We start from the raw sequence: 18900 nt of genomic DNA, 5'->3' as shown, positions 1-18900 counted from the left end.
GGCTACAACCTCCCTTCAGGGAGTTGTAGAGAGTAATAAGGTCTCCCCTGAGCTTCCTCTTCTTCAGGCTAAACAACCCCAGCTCCCTCAGCCTCTCCTGTGATCCAGAGCCCTCTTCCAGCCTTGTTGCCCTTCTCTGGACACATTTCAGCATCTCAACATCTTTAATAAATTGAGGGGGCCAGAACTGGACACAGTACCTTAGGTATGGCCTAACCAGTTCTGAGTACAGGGCAGAAGGACTTCCCTGCTCCTGCTGACCACACTATTCCTGATGCAGGCCAGGCTACCATTGGCCTCTTTGGCCACCTGGGCACACTGCTGGCTCCTGTTCAGCCTAGTATCAACCAGTACCCCCAGATCCATCTCTGCCTGGCTGCTCTCCAGCCACTCTGTCCCCAGCCTGTAGCACTGCATGGTGTTGTTGTGGCCAATATGTGGAACCTGGCACTTAGACGTGTTACTCAATATCCTGCTTCTGTAGGGGAAAAAAATGCAACCCACAAAACATCAGGAGCACCAGGAGTCTCATTGTTTGTACTCTAGAGATGAGAGGACAAATCACAAATGCATAATTTCCACTAGCATAAAAATAGATCACCAAAATCAAAAGTGTGACTTCAGTTTGGTAATACAGGAATGCTAAGCATTGTGGTTTCCTACAGACTGGTCAAGTTTTTTATTTATCCTCCTTTCCCACCTCCCCACCCATGATTCAGGACACACTGTAAGAGTGGTTGAGGTTCATATTTCCAAGCAGTGAGAAATAATGAACAAATAAGGAAAAGATATTTTTCCTCGTAATGCTTCACAGGTTTCACTGCACTGTCACAGAAATACCTGCAAGTAGGTATAGAGTCTAGGTGTTCATCTTAACAAAATGTGACCATGTAACTTACAGACTGCTTCAGTGTAATTAACCACACCAGTGATGAGCAAAGGATGGAATAGACTAGTCTAGACCAGACTAGACCAGGTTGGAAGAGACCTTTGAGATCATCAAGTCCAGCCTATCATCCAACACCATCTAATCAACTAAACCATGCAACCAAGCACCCCATCCAGTCTCTTCCGAAACACCTCCAGTGATGGTGACTCCATCACCACTTACAGAAGAACAAGTTTCTTTCTCAATAAAGTTACATTTCTTAATTTATTTTTTTTTAGACCTTAAGGATATATTCTCATGAGCTCAACTTTTTGCATGATGTGTGTGGTTTATTCTACTAACTAGTTGTATGCACTTAGGTTTCCTGTAGCCTCATCCCCTCTCCCTACCATCCTTTTGGGATTCAGGGGCATTGATGCACAGCATGCTATAAAACAGAGAGGTATTAATGTTGGGCCTCTGATTCAAAGCCTTTTGAAATCAGCTGTAATTGATTCCTATTTGCTTCAGTGGATTCTGCATCAGACCTGTAAGTCTGTCATCATTTCCTTCCTGTACCACTAGCTGCCTATCACACCCTATGCATGCTTAGCACTTGCTGGATGAACTCATGGTACCGTTTGGCACTCACAAGTTTATTTTCATCTCTCACTAATCCATAACTGCAAATGGTACAGGCCACCCTGTCATGATGACAGGCCATACTGGATCCCCCTTACAAGTGGAGAGGACAGCAATTTACGATATATCCAGGAACAAAACCAGAAGAACTTAGGAGGAGTCCAAAGCATGATGTACCAAGACAAACTCATGACGACTCTCTGAAAGCAGCCATCTTCATTTCACCTGCCATCCCGGATGATCACTGCATTCCATGGTCCTTGTCTGTCTGCAGTATGTCAGAGTGAACTGTGTGTAAAAATGTGTGTCTTTGTATGTACATCCATCCCTGGTTTAGTGTTCATGGACATTCTCATGAAAAGGATTTTTCTGTGTTTTTGTAATAGATCTTGAAAAGCCTTTTGTGAAAGCTGAGCTAAGAGTTTTCAGTGCCCCAAGACCAGACCTGTTTCTGGGGATTTACATTCTTCTATATTTCTGAATCTGTGGCTCTCTGCCTGCTGTTGAAAATCAGCCATTTGTGCCTTATTTATATTGTTTTGGTTTTCTTTCGATCCAAACTAATAGATGAAGTTTGAGAAACTTGTTTTAGCTGGCGTGCAAATAGGATGTTGGAGGGAGGGAAGGACAGAATTCACACAATCAAAATAACTCGCGGACCACCAACAAAGGGAGCCTACCAAAGTAGTCATAGATTTGGTTGTCATTTGTTTTTCATTCTTGTGTTCTGCAGCAAAAATAGAGGTGCTGGTGAGAACAAGTGGAGGGAAAGAGTACTACAATAAACTTCATGCAGTATGTGTACTTCTTTTTTTCTTTTCTGACCTGTGATATTAATAGCATTCCCCAAACCCATACCTGCTGCTGTAAAGGCAAGAACATTACAAAAGAATCCTTGCTAAAAGGGTGCTGCTGTCTTTCTTATTTTTACTGTGATTATGGAAGTGAACTCTGCAATCACATAAAACCACCTGCTGGTAACTTTTCTGTGAGCGGATTCAAAAATCACAGCTCATAGCTGGTACACTACACGATGAGGATGGTGCAGTGAAGTAGCTCTATTTTTTTAAAGGTAGGCTTTAATGTGATAAAGCTCAAAGCTTTGTGTGTGTTCTCAAAGCTGAATGTGTGTTTCACAAACCTAGGTCTTTAAATAGGCTTGGTTGATATTTTAATTATTTGCCAATTTCGGGCTGTTTGGGGTTTCTTTTTTATTTAGTTTTGGGTGGTTTTGTTTGGGTTTTTTTGTTTGTGGTTTTTGTTTGTTGGGGTTTTTTTTAACTGGAAATCGTTGTGCCATCTGTGCTCGTGCACTTGTTTTAATTAGGCCATGCATTCGTGGCGTGTCTGAAGTTCTTGGGATGAATGAGTCTTCATTTGGGGTACTCTTAAAATGAAGTAGCTTTTAACTTGATTTTGATAAATACACAGAAATGGCTATAACTATGGATTTTTTCACAGCAAATTCGCCAGTAGATAGTTTTTTTATGAAATGTGGTTGTTTACAAATGCTGCCTTTTAATATTCAGTTTGCTCTTTCCTGTATGTGCTAAGTACAAATAAAGTTTTTCAGTCTTCTGGTTATGATGTTTTTTTTGTTTTGTTTTTTAAGATTTGGGGGGAGGGTGGATAGATACAATACCCCTTATGCTTGTACCTGTTTTGCCCTGGAATGCTGTGCTGGATCAATGTTTTTCAGTGCAGACTGTAGAGGGAGGGAAAACAATAAAGCAATTGTGCACCGAGATCTGAAAATGCCTGAATAGGCTTAAGGTGGGTCTTCAGTTCCCTCAGGCCAGTCCTCTGTTTCAGCAGCATTTTATTTGGGAAAGGAAGAACAAGATACTTTGTTTGAGTTACTGGAACAAGAGCCTAGTCCAGCTGCTGCTCTGAATGCCCTCTGGAGGAGGATGTTTTTGAATGCTTACATCAAAGTGTAGCACTGTTGCTTCATGAATCACATGCTGTATCATTCTTGCCATAGAATGTAATTGCTTCTGTGTGGTTTATTGTCAGTGTTCCTTATCATCATGTGTCATCATCTGCTAAAGGTGCACTGAATGAGGGATCTCCCTGACATCTGAAGACAGCACAATGTCTAACCAGTCCTTCAGTGTTAAAATGTCTTATGCAGGACGACTGCACACAGGTGAAGAACAACTTGGGGGACTTGTATGTTCTGCAGTTTGTCTCTCACCTGGAGGAAAGCAATTGTTATTGCTTCTCTGGAGAAGGAGCTCATGCACCCTGTAATCCCCTTTTCATTTTTTTCATTATCCTCCTTGCTGTTTGCAGCAGTGTGCACCAACAAAAACACCAAGTGATCAGCTGGGTAAGAACAGACCAATTTCTCAAATTTCTCTGTCATTCCTCCCTCTAGTCTTAGTTGGCTTCATGTAGCAAATGAGCTGTGATGCAGCTGGGAAAAGGGAGCATTTCTGCCTGTTTCCTCTGTGACCCTTGTGTCATAGGGTTGGAAGGGTAAGACCAAAAAGCCTCCTCCCTCCACCCTGTAAAGTAAAGGGAAAGAAAATTGAAGGGAAAGGGAAAAAAACCTCACAGCTGAATTAGCAAAGCAGTGGAGCTGTATATTTACAAAGCAATGTAGGATATGCAGGGGAAATATATACAAATTTACAATATTTACAATATATATAAAGATACACAATAAAGTAGCACAGAAATGAGAGTTCCCCCCTCTGCTGAGGGGGTTCCCCACCTCCACTCTCCCCCTCTCTCCCCCTTTTCCCCAGAGCAGGTTAGAAAGAGAGAGAAAGAGAAAAAAAAAAGTTAGAAGCAGTTGTGTTAATTGGAAAAGAGTTAATACAGGCCTTGGTAGCTTATCAGTTTCAAGGCCAAAGCCTTGGCCGAAAGCCCAGGAGCTGCAAGCTGCTGCCTGAAGGAGAAGCGGAAGAAAGACTGAAGATAAAGTGCCAGAATGCCCAGGATACCCTCCTGCACTCCCAGTTCAGAAGGTGCTTCCTCCCACTCTACCAATGAAATTAGTTTAGATTGTTCTTTTCATTCACCAACTTCCGTCCACCATATTCCCTTTCTTAAAGGCACAGCCTCAAACGGTCACACCCTTGGTATTACTGTGACTGACCTGTGCAGTTTACATCACCTGCACAGAGATGGATGTGGGTAGTGTCCATCTGAACAGGGTAGTACCAAAAGAAAAGTTGCTTTAAATTTAAAAGCATGTTGATTTTTTTTTCCTAAAAGTAGCACACTCATAACTGACAAAATACTGTTTATAACAAGTGACTAACTAATACAGGCCTTGTGATGTTAGAAATGCAATTCTGTTGGAAGCCTCACAAAACACTGCAGGTGAAAAGAAAATTAGGTGAGGAAAGGTGGGAAATGTTTGGTTAACTCAGCTGTTAAATGGAGTAGCATCTTCTGTTTCAAAATGAAGTATTGGGAAAGCTCTGGTGATACAAATCAATACTACCTCCTAGATTCATGCTGCTCCTGGAAGCGACTGGCAGTTTATAGATGCAGGGACTTGGTAGAATAGAATTAGAATAGAATAGAATAGAGAATTGAATTGAATTGGATTGAATTGAATTAACCAGGTTGGTAAAGACCTCTGAGATCATCGAGTCCAACCTATCACCCAACACCATCTAATCAACTAAACCATGGCACCAAGCACCCCAGCCAGTCTCTTCCTAAACACCTCCAGAGATGGTGACTCCACCACCTCCCTGTGCAGCACATTCCAATGCCCAATCTCTCTTTCTGTGAAGAATTTCTTCCTAACATCCAGCCTAAACCTCCCCTGGTGTAGCTTGAGACTGTGTCCCCTTGTTCTGGTGCTGGTTGCCTGGGAGAAGAGACCAACCCCCACCTGGCTACAAACTCCCTTCAGTTATTTGTAGACAGCACTAAGGTCTCCCCTGAGCCTCCTCTTCTCCAGGCTAAGCAGCCCTGGTATGTGAGTGTTTCTACATTGTATTGAACTATTTGAACTAGGAATTCCTCATCAAGAATTGCCACACAATTCTTGCCAAAGACCATGTTATATAGCCTACCATTGTAGGTACAGAGAGAAGAACACATTTTGAATGTGTTCTAAACATGCAGAGAAGTTGTTTTTTAATTTAAAAAAAGAAGAAAATAAAAAGAAAGCCTTGAAAACTGCCTGAAGGAGGTAGCACCTTTTGAATCTGAATGAAGCCTGTGCTCAGGGGTACCTTTTGAACTCTATGTGCAAACTTTTTCCACTCTGTTCTGAAGTTCTCTTGCTGTTCGAGTTTGAAATAATCTTTTTACAAGTACAGCATCTACTTGGGCACTCTTCTGTAATCTGATCACAGGTGATAAATACTACCCTCACATCAGTTTGGGAGGAAATGGGGCAAGGGCACGAGTACAGTGCTAGACACAGAATACAATCATAGAATTTTGTTAGGGTCAGAAGGACCTCAAGGATCATCTAGTTCCAACTCCCCTGCCATGGGCAGGGAAACCCTACACCTGTTCCAGTGTCTCACCACCCTCAAGGGGAAGAACTTCTTCCTGATGTCTAATCTAAATCTACCCTCCTCTATCTTGAATCCATTCCCCCTAATCCTGTAATTACCTGACACTCTAAAAAGTCCCTCCCCAGCTTTCTCGTAGGCCCCAGATACTGGAAGGCTACAGTAATGTTTCTTTGGAGCCCTCTCTTCTCCAGTCTGAACAACCCCAACTCTCTCAGCCTATCCTCATAGCAGAGGTGCTCTAGCCCTTCTCATGGACATGTTCCAGCACCTCCAGATGCTTCCTGTAATAGAGGCTCCAGAACTGGATGCAGTACTCCAGGTGGGGTCTCTCCAGAGTGGAGTAGACAGGGGGAATCACCTCCCTCAACCTGCTGGCTATGCTTCTCTTGATACAGCCCAGGCTCTGGTTGGCTTTCTGGGCTGTAAGTGCACACTGGTGGTTCATACTGAGCTACTCATCCCCCAGCACCCCCAAGTCCTTTTCTTCAGGGCTGCTCTCAAGCCAGTCCCTGCCCAGCCTATATCAGCACTTGGGATTGCCCTGACCCAGATGCAGGTGCTTGCACTTAATCTTGTTGAACCTCATGAGGTTGTCATGGGCCCAGCTCTGCAGCCTGTCAAGGTCACTCTGGATGGATCCCTTCCCTCCAGTGTGTCTGCTGCACCACACAGTTTTGTGCTGTTGTCAAACTTGCTGAAGGTACACTCAATGCCACTGTCGATGTCACCAACAAAGATGTTAAACACGACTGGTCCCAGTACTGATCCCTGAGGGACTCCACTTGTCACTGGCCTCCGCTTGGACATGGACCCATTGACAGTGACCCTTTGAGTGCAGCTATCAAGCCTGTTCTTTATCCACTGAATGGTCCGTTCCTCAAACCCATACTGCACCAGCTTGGAGACCAGGATGTGGTGCAGGACAGTGTTGAAGGCTTTGCTCTGGTCCAGGTCAATGACATCAGTTCCTCATCCCTCATCTATTAATGTTGTGACCTTATTTATAGAGGGCCACCAGGTTGGTCAGGCAGGATTTGCCCTTGGTGAAGCTGTACCAAATCACATCTTCATTATTCTTCTGCTTCAGCAGTGCCTCTAAGAGGATCTGCTCCATGATCTTGCAGGTACAGAGCTGAGTCTGACTGGCCTTTAGTTCTCTGGATCATCCCTCTTTCCCTTTCTGAAATGGGGGTTAGGTTTCCCCTTTTAGTCAGTCAGTGGGAACTTCACTGGACTAGAGAGCAGTGTAGCAACCTCATCCACAAATTCCCTCATCACCCGTGGGTGTATTCCATCAGGCCCCATGGACCTGAACACTTTCAGGTTCTTCAGCTGCTCATAAACCTGACCTTCACTCACAATGGGTAGTTCTTTCTTCCAGCCCCTGCCATTACCTTCTGTGATTTCATGAGTGCAGCTGGAGCTCTTGGCAGTGATCACTGAGCTAAAGAAGTTGTTGAGAACCTCAGCCTTCTCCACATCACTTTTCACCAGTTCTCCCATTTCCTTTCTGAGGGGGCCTATACCTTCCTTGGTCTTTGTTTTGCCATTAAGGTCCTATAGAAACTTTTGCTATTCCACTTGATCTCCCTGGCTAGATTTAATTTGGTTTGCTTGCTTCTGCTTTTTGCTGCTTTGGCCGTGCTGCTTCTGCAAACAGGCTCAGGTAATTCGCTATTTTGTACCATACTTGCCTGGTTTTTGATCACCAAACTCTTCTTCTCTCACTTTTTTTTTGCCTTTTCTTTGTTCTCCATCCCAGGTTTTTTTGTATGTTAATTTTCCCTCACTCCTGTGTTGGGACAAATAGCCAGGTTAACCTACTAATTCAGTTTGACCCACTTTGTTCAGAATCACAAACAGTCAGGTTGGAAAAGACCCACAGGATCACCAAGTCCAACTGATAACCCTACTCTACAAGGTTCCCCCCTAAACCATATCCCCAAGCACCACATCCAAACCACCTTTAAACACATCGAGGGTTGGTGACTCAACCACCTCCCTGGGCAGCATATTCCAGTGCCTGGCCACTCTTGCTGTGAAGAATTTCTTCCTAATGTCCAGTCTAAACCTACCCAGTTATAGCTTGCAGCCATTCCCTCTTGTTCTGTCACTAATCACCTGTGAGAAGAGACCAGCACCAGCCAAATTCAAACCAGATTCAAACCATCACATATATTTTGGCACACCAACGTGAGGCAGTGAAAGCAGCTGTGTTAATTAAGACAGTGAGTTTTGGCAGCACACAAAAGGATTGAGATAGCAAAGAATAGAGATATCAAGGGGATTCAATTAAGGCTTGAAGCTCGCTAAAAGGCTTTTATGTATTTATTTTTTTCCTCTGTCCTGTGTGTTCACGATGTTGGAGTATTTACTTTCTGCTTGGCAGCTGGCTCCAGTGTGCTGGCATTTTGTCTATATTCCTTCTGGTGATGAGCTTTATCTCAGGGGAATGGCTTGTAGTTCTGATGCTTCTGTATTGAATGCCAGCAGGCCAGGCTCCTGTGTTGAATGCCAGGATTTTTGCAGAGCAATACTGGACTTCCTTAAGAACATCACTGAGAGATCTGCCCCAGCGCTGAATAATGATGAGTGGCAGGGTGTATGGGAATGTCTGAGTAAATTGTTAGGGCAGTGGAGTCTTCTGGTGGTTTGGAAATTCACCCCTGAGCAAGTGCAAAATCCTGACAAGCTGGTGAAATGTTTGGGAAACCCCTGGGAGTTCCCAAGAGAAAGAAATCTTTGCAGTGTGTTGGGGATTAGCACATGTGTATCAAAATCCCCTCATCAGTGTTCAGAGTGCTCAGGAGGAATAGAAGGTCTCTAGGCCGGCAGGCATGGCTGCAGCAAAAAATCAGTCTGTGCCAGTACCAGCTTCCCTTGTATGGAAAAAGAAACCTAGAGGGAAAGCAGCTTTTCCTGGAAAAGATAAGAACAAACAAGGGCCATCATGGGAACAAGAGAAAGAGCCAGAGCTGCTTGCACTGTTCCTATCTCTGGGTTTGGAAGATAGCCAAGGGCAAACAGTGGATGAAACAAACAGAAGGCCTCAGCAATACCAGGGAGATAAATCTCTCCTCCTCTGTCCAGGCCTGTATTTCAGCTGTGAAGAAATTGTCCTAGGAGGTCCATCAACTCAAGAAGAATATGTTCTGCTCCTTGCCTGTACAGTCCTGGTTTTCAGCCAGGAGTAGCAGGTGCTCCCCTCTCTGAGGGAGAGACTCTGGGGGGTACACACCCCAGCATCCTGTGGTTTTACTTGCGTGACCATGGGGAGGACATGAGGAAATGGGATGGAAAACCCACTTCAGTCCTACCTTTATGAGATGTGAATTATAAGGGAATTCTTCCCCAAAGAATGCCACCTCAGTTTCCAGTGGAGAAGCACCCAAGGAGAGCAGACAAGCTGATACTGCTTCTGATTCTTCTGAAAGTACTCACACAACATCTTCAAGATGCAGGTGATTCTAATCAGAATTAGAGGGGCCCTGCTTCCAACCAGATGGAGGGGAGGGACAGCTGGATTTATTGGACTGTACAGAACTGACGGCTTAGCAGGTTGGAGAGGTGGAGCCCATCTGTATTTCTGGTATGACAGAGGGATCTGCACTCCTGCATGCATTGGAAGCTGAGCACTGGAATGAAGCCACAGTTTACTTTCACTTGGAGGGGTGGAAGGTGTCACTGGACTCAACTGCCCCACTCAAATGCCCCAGGGGTGGAAACATAGCCCCACCATTTGGACCAGTCATGGACTGATCCAGACTGTAGTGGAACAGTGGAGCTCCAGGGCATCTGCAGCAAGCAGTCATCTGCAAAATGTACTGCAAAGCAATCTCACTTTGAGTGAGAATGGACAGTGACTGATGTATGATGTACACTGTTTGACCTTGATTGCTGCTGTGCATGATGCAGATGGTATAGAATAAGGGGTGGAGAATGTCATGGATTGAGTTGAACTTGCTGCTGTTACTTATGCCATGCTGCAGGCATGACAGCTTCAACAATGAAAGTCCTGACTGGAGCAAAGTATTGTGGGCCTTGAAGTTCAGATTGCAGCGTGGGAGGCTTCCTGTTCTGGTTGCTGCTCCTGGGTTCCAGCTTCTTGGGTGTTGGTGTCTTCCACTGGGATGGCAGCAGGACAAGGAGGGATGGAGGGGTAGTTTTCTGGCTTGGGTTTTTGGCTTGGTTGCTTCTGCTTTTTGCTGCTTTGCACTATGCTGCTTCTGCAAATAGGCTCAGGTAATTATGCATTTTGTACCATGCTTATCTGATTTTAGATCACTGAACTCTATTCTTCTCTCACTTTTGGGGGTTTGGTTTGGTTTTGTCTCGATCCCAGGTTTTCTGTGCGTTACTTTTCTCTCACCCCTGTGTTGGGAAAATAGTCAGGTTAACCCACTGGTTCCTTTTGACCAATTTTGTTCTGATTCAAAGCATCACAGGTTTATAGATACCACCAGTGTGAGGGTCCAAAGGCATCTCTCTGGTCCCAGGTCCAGTGCTGCTGGTCGTTCCCATCCTTTCTTGGTCCTGGTGGGGAAAGCTTTCCAAGTCTGGTTGTTGTCACACCTGCTGATGCCTGAACTCCACCTCTCTCCATCCCTCGTGCCCTCCACAAAGAAAGCTTCCACGCATGCCCAAGGAGGAGTGTCAGAGGTGTGGTCTGGGCCTAAGGAGGCCTGTCCAAGGCATGGTCTGCCTTGGAGGCAGGTAGCTTTTGGCCAGGAGGTGTGTTTTGGTATTGCGTATTACAAAGAGCAGAGTTCACCTAGGGTTCACGGTTCCCTTAGCAACACCAGGGCATCAATCCCTTTTGAGAGCAGTTAGGATTATTTGTCCCAAAGGAACAAGCTGGGACAGTGAAGCTATCCATCATATTTGACATGTCCAGACGCTTGGTACCAGGTACCCTCTTCCCACAAGACCTCCACCTGCATGTCCATGGAGACCGCGTTCAGTTGTACAGGCACAGTAACTTAATCAGCAACTTACTATGGGGCAGGCCACAGCAAACTCGTGCTAAGATGTTAGCCTGAAAATTAGTCCCAGTTTTGTGTCCCCATTCCTGATGACAGTGATGAGACACATAATAACCCATGTAAATAGAATGGTTTTGAATGAGTGGAAAAAACACCTTTTAGATGTGTTTAGAATAGATGAGAATTAACCAGGTTGGAAGAGACCTTTGAGATCGAGTCCAGCCTATCATCCAACACCATCTAGTCAACTAAACCATGGCACCAAGCACCCCATCCAGTCTCTTCCTAAACACCTCCATGGTGTTTAGGTGATGGTGATTCCACCACCTCCCTGGGCAGCACATTCCAATGGCCAGTCTCTCTTTCTGGGGAGAACTTCTTCCTAACATCCAGCCTAAACCTCCCCTGACACAGCTTGAGACTGTGTCCTCTTGTTCTGGTGCTGGTTGCCTGGGAGAAGAGACCAACCCCCTCCTGGCTACAACTTCCGTCCAGGTAGTTATAGAGAGCAAGAAGGTCTCCCCTGAGCCTCCTCTTCTCCAGGCTAAGCAACCCCAGCTCCCTCAGCCTCTCCTCACAGGGCTGTGCTCCAAACCCCTCCCCAGCTTTGTTGCCCTTCTCTGGACATGTTCCATCATCTCAACATCTTTCCTAAACTGAGAGGCCCAGAACTGGACACAGAACTCAAGGTGTGGCCTAACCAGTGCTGAGTACAGGGGCAGAATGACCTCTCTGCTCCTGCTGGCCACACTGTTCCTGATACAGGCCATGTGAGTCACAGGCAGTGAACAAAAGAATGGGGTTCTGTAATGCATCTCCAATGCTGGCAGTTGGAGATTTACATACTCAAGGAGAAGAATCAATAAATTCAAAGAACTGACAAGTTCTTTCAGACACTTTTATCAGTCAAGTTGTGCAAACTGACCAAAGGGGTTGCTTTTTCAAATTGTAGATGGGAACATTGCATATATTATGGCCTTGTAAAATAAACTAACATTTTTGCTTCCTTCTGGATGAGTGTTGCAAAAGAGCTCCAAAGAAAGGGGGAAGAAGGCACTTTAGTACTTCAATCATCTGTTTTCAGAGAAGGTTTCCCATATGCCCTTCCCTTTTAGACAGACTAACCAACTAGCTCAAAAGAGGGAAGTTCCAATACACTTCCATCTAAACTGACACCCCAGAGAAGGGCCACAAGGATGAGCAGAGGGCTGGAACACCTGCTGTGAGGACAGACTGAGAGAGTTGGGCTGTTCAGTCTGCAGAAGAGAAGGCTCCAACAAGATCTTATTGTGGCCTTCCAGTTTCTGAAGGGGGCTACAAGAAAGCTGAGGAGGGACTTTTCAGGGTGACAGGTAATGATAGGACTAGGGGGAATGGAAGAAAACAAGAAATGGGTATATTCAGACTGGATGTTAGGAAGAAGTTCTTTGGCATGAGGGTGGTAAAACCCTGGCACAGGTTGCCCAAGGAGATGGTGGAAGCTTCATTCTTGGAGGTTTTGAAGGCCAGGCTGGATGTGGCTGTGAGCAACCTGATGTAGTGTGAGATGTCCCTGCCCATGGCAGGGGAGTTGGAATTAGATAATCCTTGAGGTCCCTTCTAACTCCAGCAATTCTATGATTCTATGTTGAGTGGGTTTTCTTTTACTCCATAAAGGAGAACAAAGGATGGCCTGCATCAATAACAGTATGGCCAGCAGGAGCAGGGAGGTCATTCTGCCCCTCTACACTGCACTGGTTAGGCCACACCTTGAGTACTGTGTCCAGTTCTGGGCCCCTCAGTTTAGGAAGGATGTTGACTTGCTGGAGCGTGTCCAGAGAAGGGCAACAAAGTTGGTGAGGGGCTTGGAACACAAGCCCTATGAGGAGAGGCTGAGGGAGCTGGGGCTGCTTAGCCTGGAGAAGAGGCGACTCAGGGGTGACCTTATTGCTGTCTACAACTACCTGAAGGGGGGTTGTAGACAGGCAGAGGTTGGTCTCTTCTCCCAGGCACCCAGCACCAGAACAAGAGGACACAGTCTCAGGCTGCGCCAGGGGAGGTCCAGGCTGGAGGTCAGGAGGAAGTTTTACACAGAGAGAGTAATTGCCCATTGGAATGGGCTGCCTGGGGAGGTGGTGGAATCACCATCATTGGAGGTGTTCAGGAGGAGACTTGATGGGGTGCTTGGTGCCATGGTTTAGTTGATTAGGTGGTGTTGGATTGTAGGTCAGATGTGATGATCTTGAAGGTCTCTTCCAACCTGGTCTGGTCTATTCTATTCTATTCTATTCTATTCTATTCTATTCTATTCTATTCTATTCTATTCTTCTATTCTATTCTATTCTATTCTATTCTATTCTATTCTATTCTATTCTATTCTATTCTATTCTATTCTATTCTAAAGGAAAGCAGACACGTAGAGGAATGCTGTCATAGCAGCTCTCCAGACTGTCCAGATCTTGCTGGATGGCAGCACAGCCTAACAGGGTGTCAGCTGCTCCTCCTAGTTTTGGATCATCAGTGACCTTGCTGAGGGTGCACTCTATACCCTCTATCTATAGCCTATTGATGAAGATACTGAACAATACAGGACTCTGTACTGATCCCGGGGAAACACCACTGGCCACAGGCCTCCCAATGTCACATCCCAGTGTATAAAAACAGGAGCACGCAGGAAGCAGCCCTTCCTTTTTACAGTGTAGTTGCAAGGCCTCAACTGGAATGGAGTGCCCATTTTTGAGCACCACATGTTGGAAACAGAGCAAGGGGCAGGTGGGTGGACAGAAATGGCAAGATGGATCAGAGCTGTAGGAAATGTGTGACTTGTGAAGGGCATCAGAAGAATTCAGAGCTCTTCAGACTGAAGGGAGGTGCAAAGAGCCATTTTCAAAAGTGAGTTTCTGTAGCAAGAATTAACCTGTTCACTCTCTCTGTAATGGATGGGAGGGGAAATGGCAGGCTTAATTTGCAGCAAAACAGACGGGATAAAACAAAGTAAGTGTAGGCATGGTGAGACACTGAAATCAATTGCAAAGGGAGCTCATGAAGCCTGCTGGTGAAGGTGTTGAAGATTCAGTTCAGATGAGCAGTTGGGATAGCACAGGCCTGCTTATTTCAATTTTCAGGGGAGGGATGGGTGATTCAGTCTTTCAAATCCCCCATTTTTCCATGCTCTCTTAACACTGTTGTATGTGTGAATTACTACTAGAGGCAAGGTTTGGTAAGGCAGTAGATGGCTCGAGCACATGAAATGTAAGAATGTTGAGTGAAAAAAAGCTTTTGAAGCAGAGGGTGAGGAGTATAAAACTAGGAGAGAGGATTAGTAAGAGAAATAAGAATAAGTATTTTATTTGTCCTATTCCTCAGTATGGTGCTTTTTTTCTTGAGAAAAAGTGATGGTGTGAGTTTAAGGCTAATAGCAACACCAAATGTCTTGTGACTTTTGAGTGCCTTTTTTGAAGGTTCAGACTCCTGTAACTGAATCCTCAGGAGTGATTTGTCTGTGGAAGGGACAGACAAAGAAGAAATGTTTTCTTCCTTTACCTTATATGCTGTAGGGCCCTGCTTCATTTCCCTTGAAGGACATGATTTGGTTGTATAAGAAATAGTTAGAGCTTGCTGAGAAAATTAAACAGGTAAATAAAAGGAAACAGAGGAACTCTGCAGGGCATCCAATTGAATATTAAAAGTGTAACATTGACATACTAGGAGAGCCAGGAGACAAATACAAGGGAAAAACCAAAAACTGATAGCTGTCCATGTATGCACATTGTCTGAGAGCTTAACTGAATACAGAATAGAGTTAACCTGGTTGGGAAAGACCTTTGAGATCATCTAGTCCAACCTATCACCCAACACCATCTAATCAACTAAACCATGGCACCAAGTGCCTCCTCCAGTCTCTTTTTAAACACTTCCAGTGATGGTGACTCTACCACCTCCCTGGGCAGTCCATTCCAATGGCCAATAACTCTTTCTGTGAAGAATTTCTTCCAAACATCCAGCCCAAACTGCCACTGGGGAGTGATGCTGGAGCTCGTGAAGAGCCGTGATGCTCTGTAGGTGACATGATGGGACAACAATGTGCCCTGGTGGCCAACAGAGCAAATGCTATCTTGGCGTGCATCAAGAAAAGTTTGTCCAGCCGGTCTAGGGAGGTTCTTTTTCCCCTCTACTCTGCCCTGGTGAGACCACACCTGGAATACTGCATCCAGCTTTGGGCTCCCCAGTTCACAAGAGACAGAGACTTGTTGGACAGAATCCAACAGAGAGCCACAAGGATGATTAGGGGTCTTGAGGATCTCCCATATGAAGAGAGACTGAGATCCTTGGGGCTGTTTAGTCTTGAGAAGTCTGAGAGGGGATCTGATCAATGTCTATCAATATCTGAGGAGTGTAGGAGGCCAAGCTCCTTTTGGTGGTGTGCAATAATAAGACAAGGAACAATAGCTACAAACTTGAACATAGAAGCTTTCAGCTCAGCATGAGGAGAAACTTCTTTACAGTGAGGGTGATGGAGCACTGGAACAGGTTGTGGAGCCTCCTTGTCTGGAGACTATTAAACCCACCTGGATGCATTCCTGTGTGGACTACCCTAAGTGATCCTGCTGTGGCAGGGGGTTGGACCTGATGATCTCTTGAGGTCCCTTCCAACCTCTAATGTACTTTGGTATTGTGACACTGTGATTTGATGTCTGGAGAGCAACTATAAAAACCTGGAGGGCTTAGGATATGATCAGAATGTTGATTCATCAAAAGTAGTGGTTTATTTGCATTAATGGGTTGGGAAGAATGGACAAGCACATTACTTATATTCAGGTAAGCCACATAAAAACAAGCAATAGAAAGCATAGTTAATGGCAAAAAGTGCACTGAGGGGGAAAATCTCAAGTCTCTTTGATTTAAGACAGTGGAAGAACAGAAGAATAATGAGAAACAGATGTGATACATGATAATAATGATGCCACTGTGTAGAAATTGCTCTAAGGTGTCTGTTGCACCCCTAAACTGTATAGTAGAGAGCAGACATTTTTGTTGCTCATGACATTTTTGTTGCTACTGTCAGCACTTTTAGCAGACTGGTTCTGGGGCTGCTGCAGAACCTGTTTCAGTAACTCAGGCTAGTAGTAGGAGTATAGGTGCAAAAGCCTACCGCAGTCCAACCTCACACAGGTCAGAAGTGCAAGAGTTCCACTTACCTCTAACCACTGAGATGAGTTCGCCTCAATGTCTGTTAGTTGCTGTCAGTCCTGGAAGAGTGCTGATCACTGCAGCCTTTTAAATGGGCCAGTGGTTACAGTATGATTTCACATCTGAGTGCATTGCCTGGGTACTGACATCTCCTATGAGGACAGACTGAGAGAGTTGGGGCTGTTCAGTCTGGAGAAGAGAAGGCTCTGAGGAGACCTTATTGTGGCCTTCCAGAATCTGAAGAGGGCTACAAGAAAGCTGGGGAGGGACTTTTTAGGGTGTCAGGTAGTGGTAGGACTAGGGGGAATGGAGCAAAACTAGAAATGGGTAGATTGAGATTGAATGTCAGGAAGAAGTTCTTCCCCCATGAGGGTGGTGAGAGACTGGCACAGGTTGCCCAGGGAGGTGGTGGCAGCCTCATCCCTGCAGGTTTTGAAGGCCAGGCTGGATGTGGCTCTGAGCAACCTGATGTAGTGTGAGGTGTCCCTGCCCATGGCAGGGGGTTGGAACTAGATCATCCTTGAGGTCCCTTCCAACCCTAACAACTCTATGATTCTAACAATACTGACTGGAGCTTTGAGACTCACTGGCTCCAGGATTTCAGTGCATACCTAAACATTAGCTTTGTTGGGCTAGATCTTTACTTCATTGAAGTAATGGTCTCTCTGTTTTTACATGGTGCAAGCTCTCCTCTCTGGACAGTCAAGTATTATATCTAGAAAATTTGGTTCATGTTAGACCTTGTGCCGGAGACGTTTGGACTCATTCCGCTCCTCGGCTCATTCCCATTTTTGCATGGGAGCTACCTCATGTCCGTAGCAATGTGAAGAGTCAGTGTAAGGACTGAGTGTGATCTCATTCATTTTGAAAATACCAGGCCAAATTCTTCTAAATCAGCCTGCCAGAGGGTCAAACTGATCAGAGACTGAAAAAAAAAAAAAAAGGATCTTACACAGAATCACACAAACTCAAACAGGTTGGAAAAGACCTCAGAGATCATCAAGTCCAACCTATGACATAATACCTAACACCCCCTAACAACTAAACCAAGAGCTACATCCAATCCCTTTTTGAACACCTCCAGTTATGGTGACTCCACCATCTCCCTGGGCAGTACATTCCAATGGCCAATTACTCTTTCAGTGAAGAACTTTCTCCTCACCTCCAGCCTAAACTTCCCCTGGTGCAGCTTGAGACTGTGTCCTCTTGTTTCCAGTAGGGGTTTTAAATGTGTCAACAAAACCACCTATCAGTCATAAAATGTTAACATCAGTCCCAGGCACTTGAAAAACCCCCCTGCCGGAGCAGGACCACAGAATACAGCGCAGGTCACACAGGAACACATCCAGATGGGGCTTGAAAGTCTCCAGAGAAGGAGACTCCACAACCTCCCTGGGCAGCCTGTTCCAGTGCTCTGTGACCCTCACAGTGAAGAAGTTCCTCCTCATGTTGAGGTGGAACTTCCTGTGCTGTAGTTTATATCCATTACCCCCTGTTCTATCCAAAGATGCAACTGAGCAGAGCCTGTCCCCTCTCTCTTGACCCCCAGCCCTCAGATATTTATACACATTTATTAAATCCCCTCTTAGTCTTCTCTTCTCCAGACAGCCCCAGGGCTCTCAGCACACAATGTTCCCCTCTCCATCTCCCATTTTCAAAAAGGAACCAAATCAAACTGTTATTCAGTTACTACTCAGTCAGAAACTCTATACTGTCAGAAATTGTTGCTCAGAAGACTGTAATTATTAATAGTGTTCCAAGTTGCCTGCTTCAGCATATCATTGGAAATTATGTGTTTATTTGGAGAGAGACCTGAGAGTCCCGGTGGGTAACAAGTTATCCATGGGGCAGCAATGTGCCCTGGCGGCCAATAAGGCCAATGGGATCCTGGGGTGTATTAAGAAGAGTGCGTCCAGCAGATCAAGGGAGGTTCTCCTCCCCCTCTACTCTGCCCTGGTGAGACCTCATCTTGAGTACTGTGTTCAGTTTTGGGCTCCCCAGTTTAAGAGGCACGGGGGTCTGCTGGTGAGTCTCCAGCGGAGGGCTGCAAGGATGATTAGGGGACTGGAGCACTGCCTTATGAGAAGAGGCTGAGGGACCTGGGGCTTTTCAGTCTGGATAAGAGAAGACTTAGAGAGGATTTAATAAATGTTTATAAATATCTGAGTGCTGGGGGTCAGGAGGGAAGGGACAACCTCTGCTCACTTGCTCCCTGTGATAGGACAAGGAGCAATGGATGTAAGCTGCAGTGCAGGAGGTTCCACCTCAACACAAGGAGTGTAAGGGTCACACAGCACTGAAACAAGCTCCCCAGAGAAGTTGTGGAGTCTCCTTCTCTGGAGACTTTCAGTGCCCATCTGGATGTGTTCTTCTGTGACCTGAGCTAGATTGTATGGTCCTGCTCTGGCAGAGAGAGTTGTGAGCCATTGGAATGGGCTACCCAGGGAGGTGGTGGAGTCACCATCCCTGGACGTGTTCAAGAGGGGATTGGATGTGGCACTTGGTGCCATGGTTTAGTAGTCATGAGGTGTTGGGTGACAGGTTGGACTTGATGATCTTTGAGGTCTTTTCCAACCTTATTGATTCTATGACTCAGTGATCTCTGTGGGTCCATTCCAACCCCTGACATTCTATGATCCTGTGATTTACAGGGGACTGGTTAATTTTGCTCTGAATCAGCAAGTAATCAGCAGAGAACATATGAAGCGAGTAGCTAGGCATAATTTTGTCATTGTTCCTTTAATTA

The 18900-nt window shown here is 45.5% G+C and overlaps 1 protein-coding gene across 2 annotated transcripts in view; it reads left to right on the top strand.

Moving 5' to 3' along the window:
- Positions 1-18900, top strand: part of EPB41L4B (erythrocyte membrane protein band 4.1 like 4B) — a 227783-nt gene that overhangs the window by 115385 nt on the left and 93498 nt on the right. The window contains exon 16 of one of the 2 annotated variants that reach the window (XM_068147427.1): positions 1567-3094. The exons of the other annotated variant lie outside the window; for it this stretch is intronic. Coding sequence (XP_068003528.1) covers positions 1567-1714 — 148 coding nt within the window. The 3' untranslated portion in view covers positions 1715-3094. Of the gene's footprint in view, positions 1-1566; positions 3095-18900 lie in introns of those variants that run through there. 2 annotated transcript variants of the gene reach the window in all.

Source organism: Melanerpes formicivorus, unplaced genomic scaffold (assembly GCF_026170545.1).
Source record: "Melanerpes formicivorus ecotype bairdi unplaced genomic scaffold, bMelFor1.0.p_v2 SCAF_15, whole genome shotgun sequence".
NCBI classification, from domain to species: domain Eukaryota; kingdom Metazoa; phylum Chordata; class Aves; order Piciformes; family Picidae; genus Melanerpes; species Melanerpes formicivorus.
This window is presented reverse-complemented; position numbering and strand designations above follow the sequence as displayed.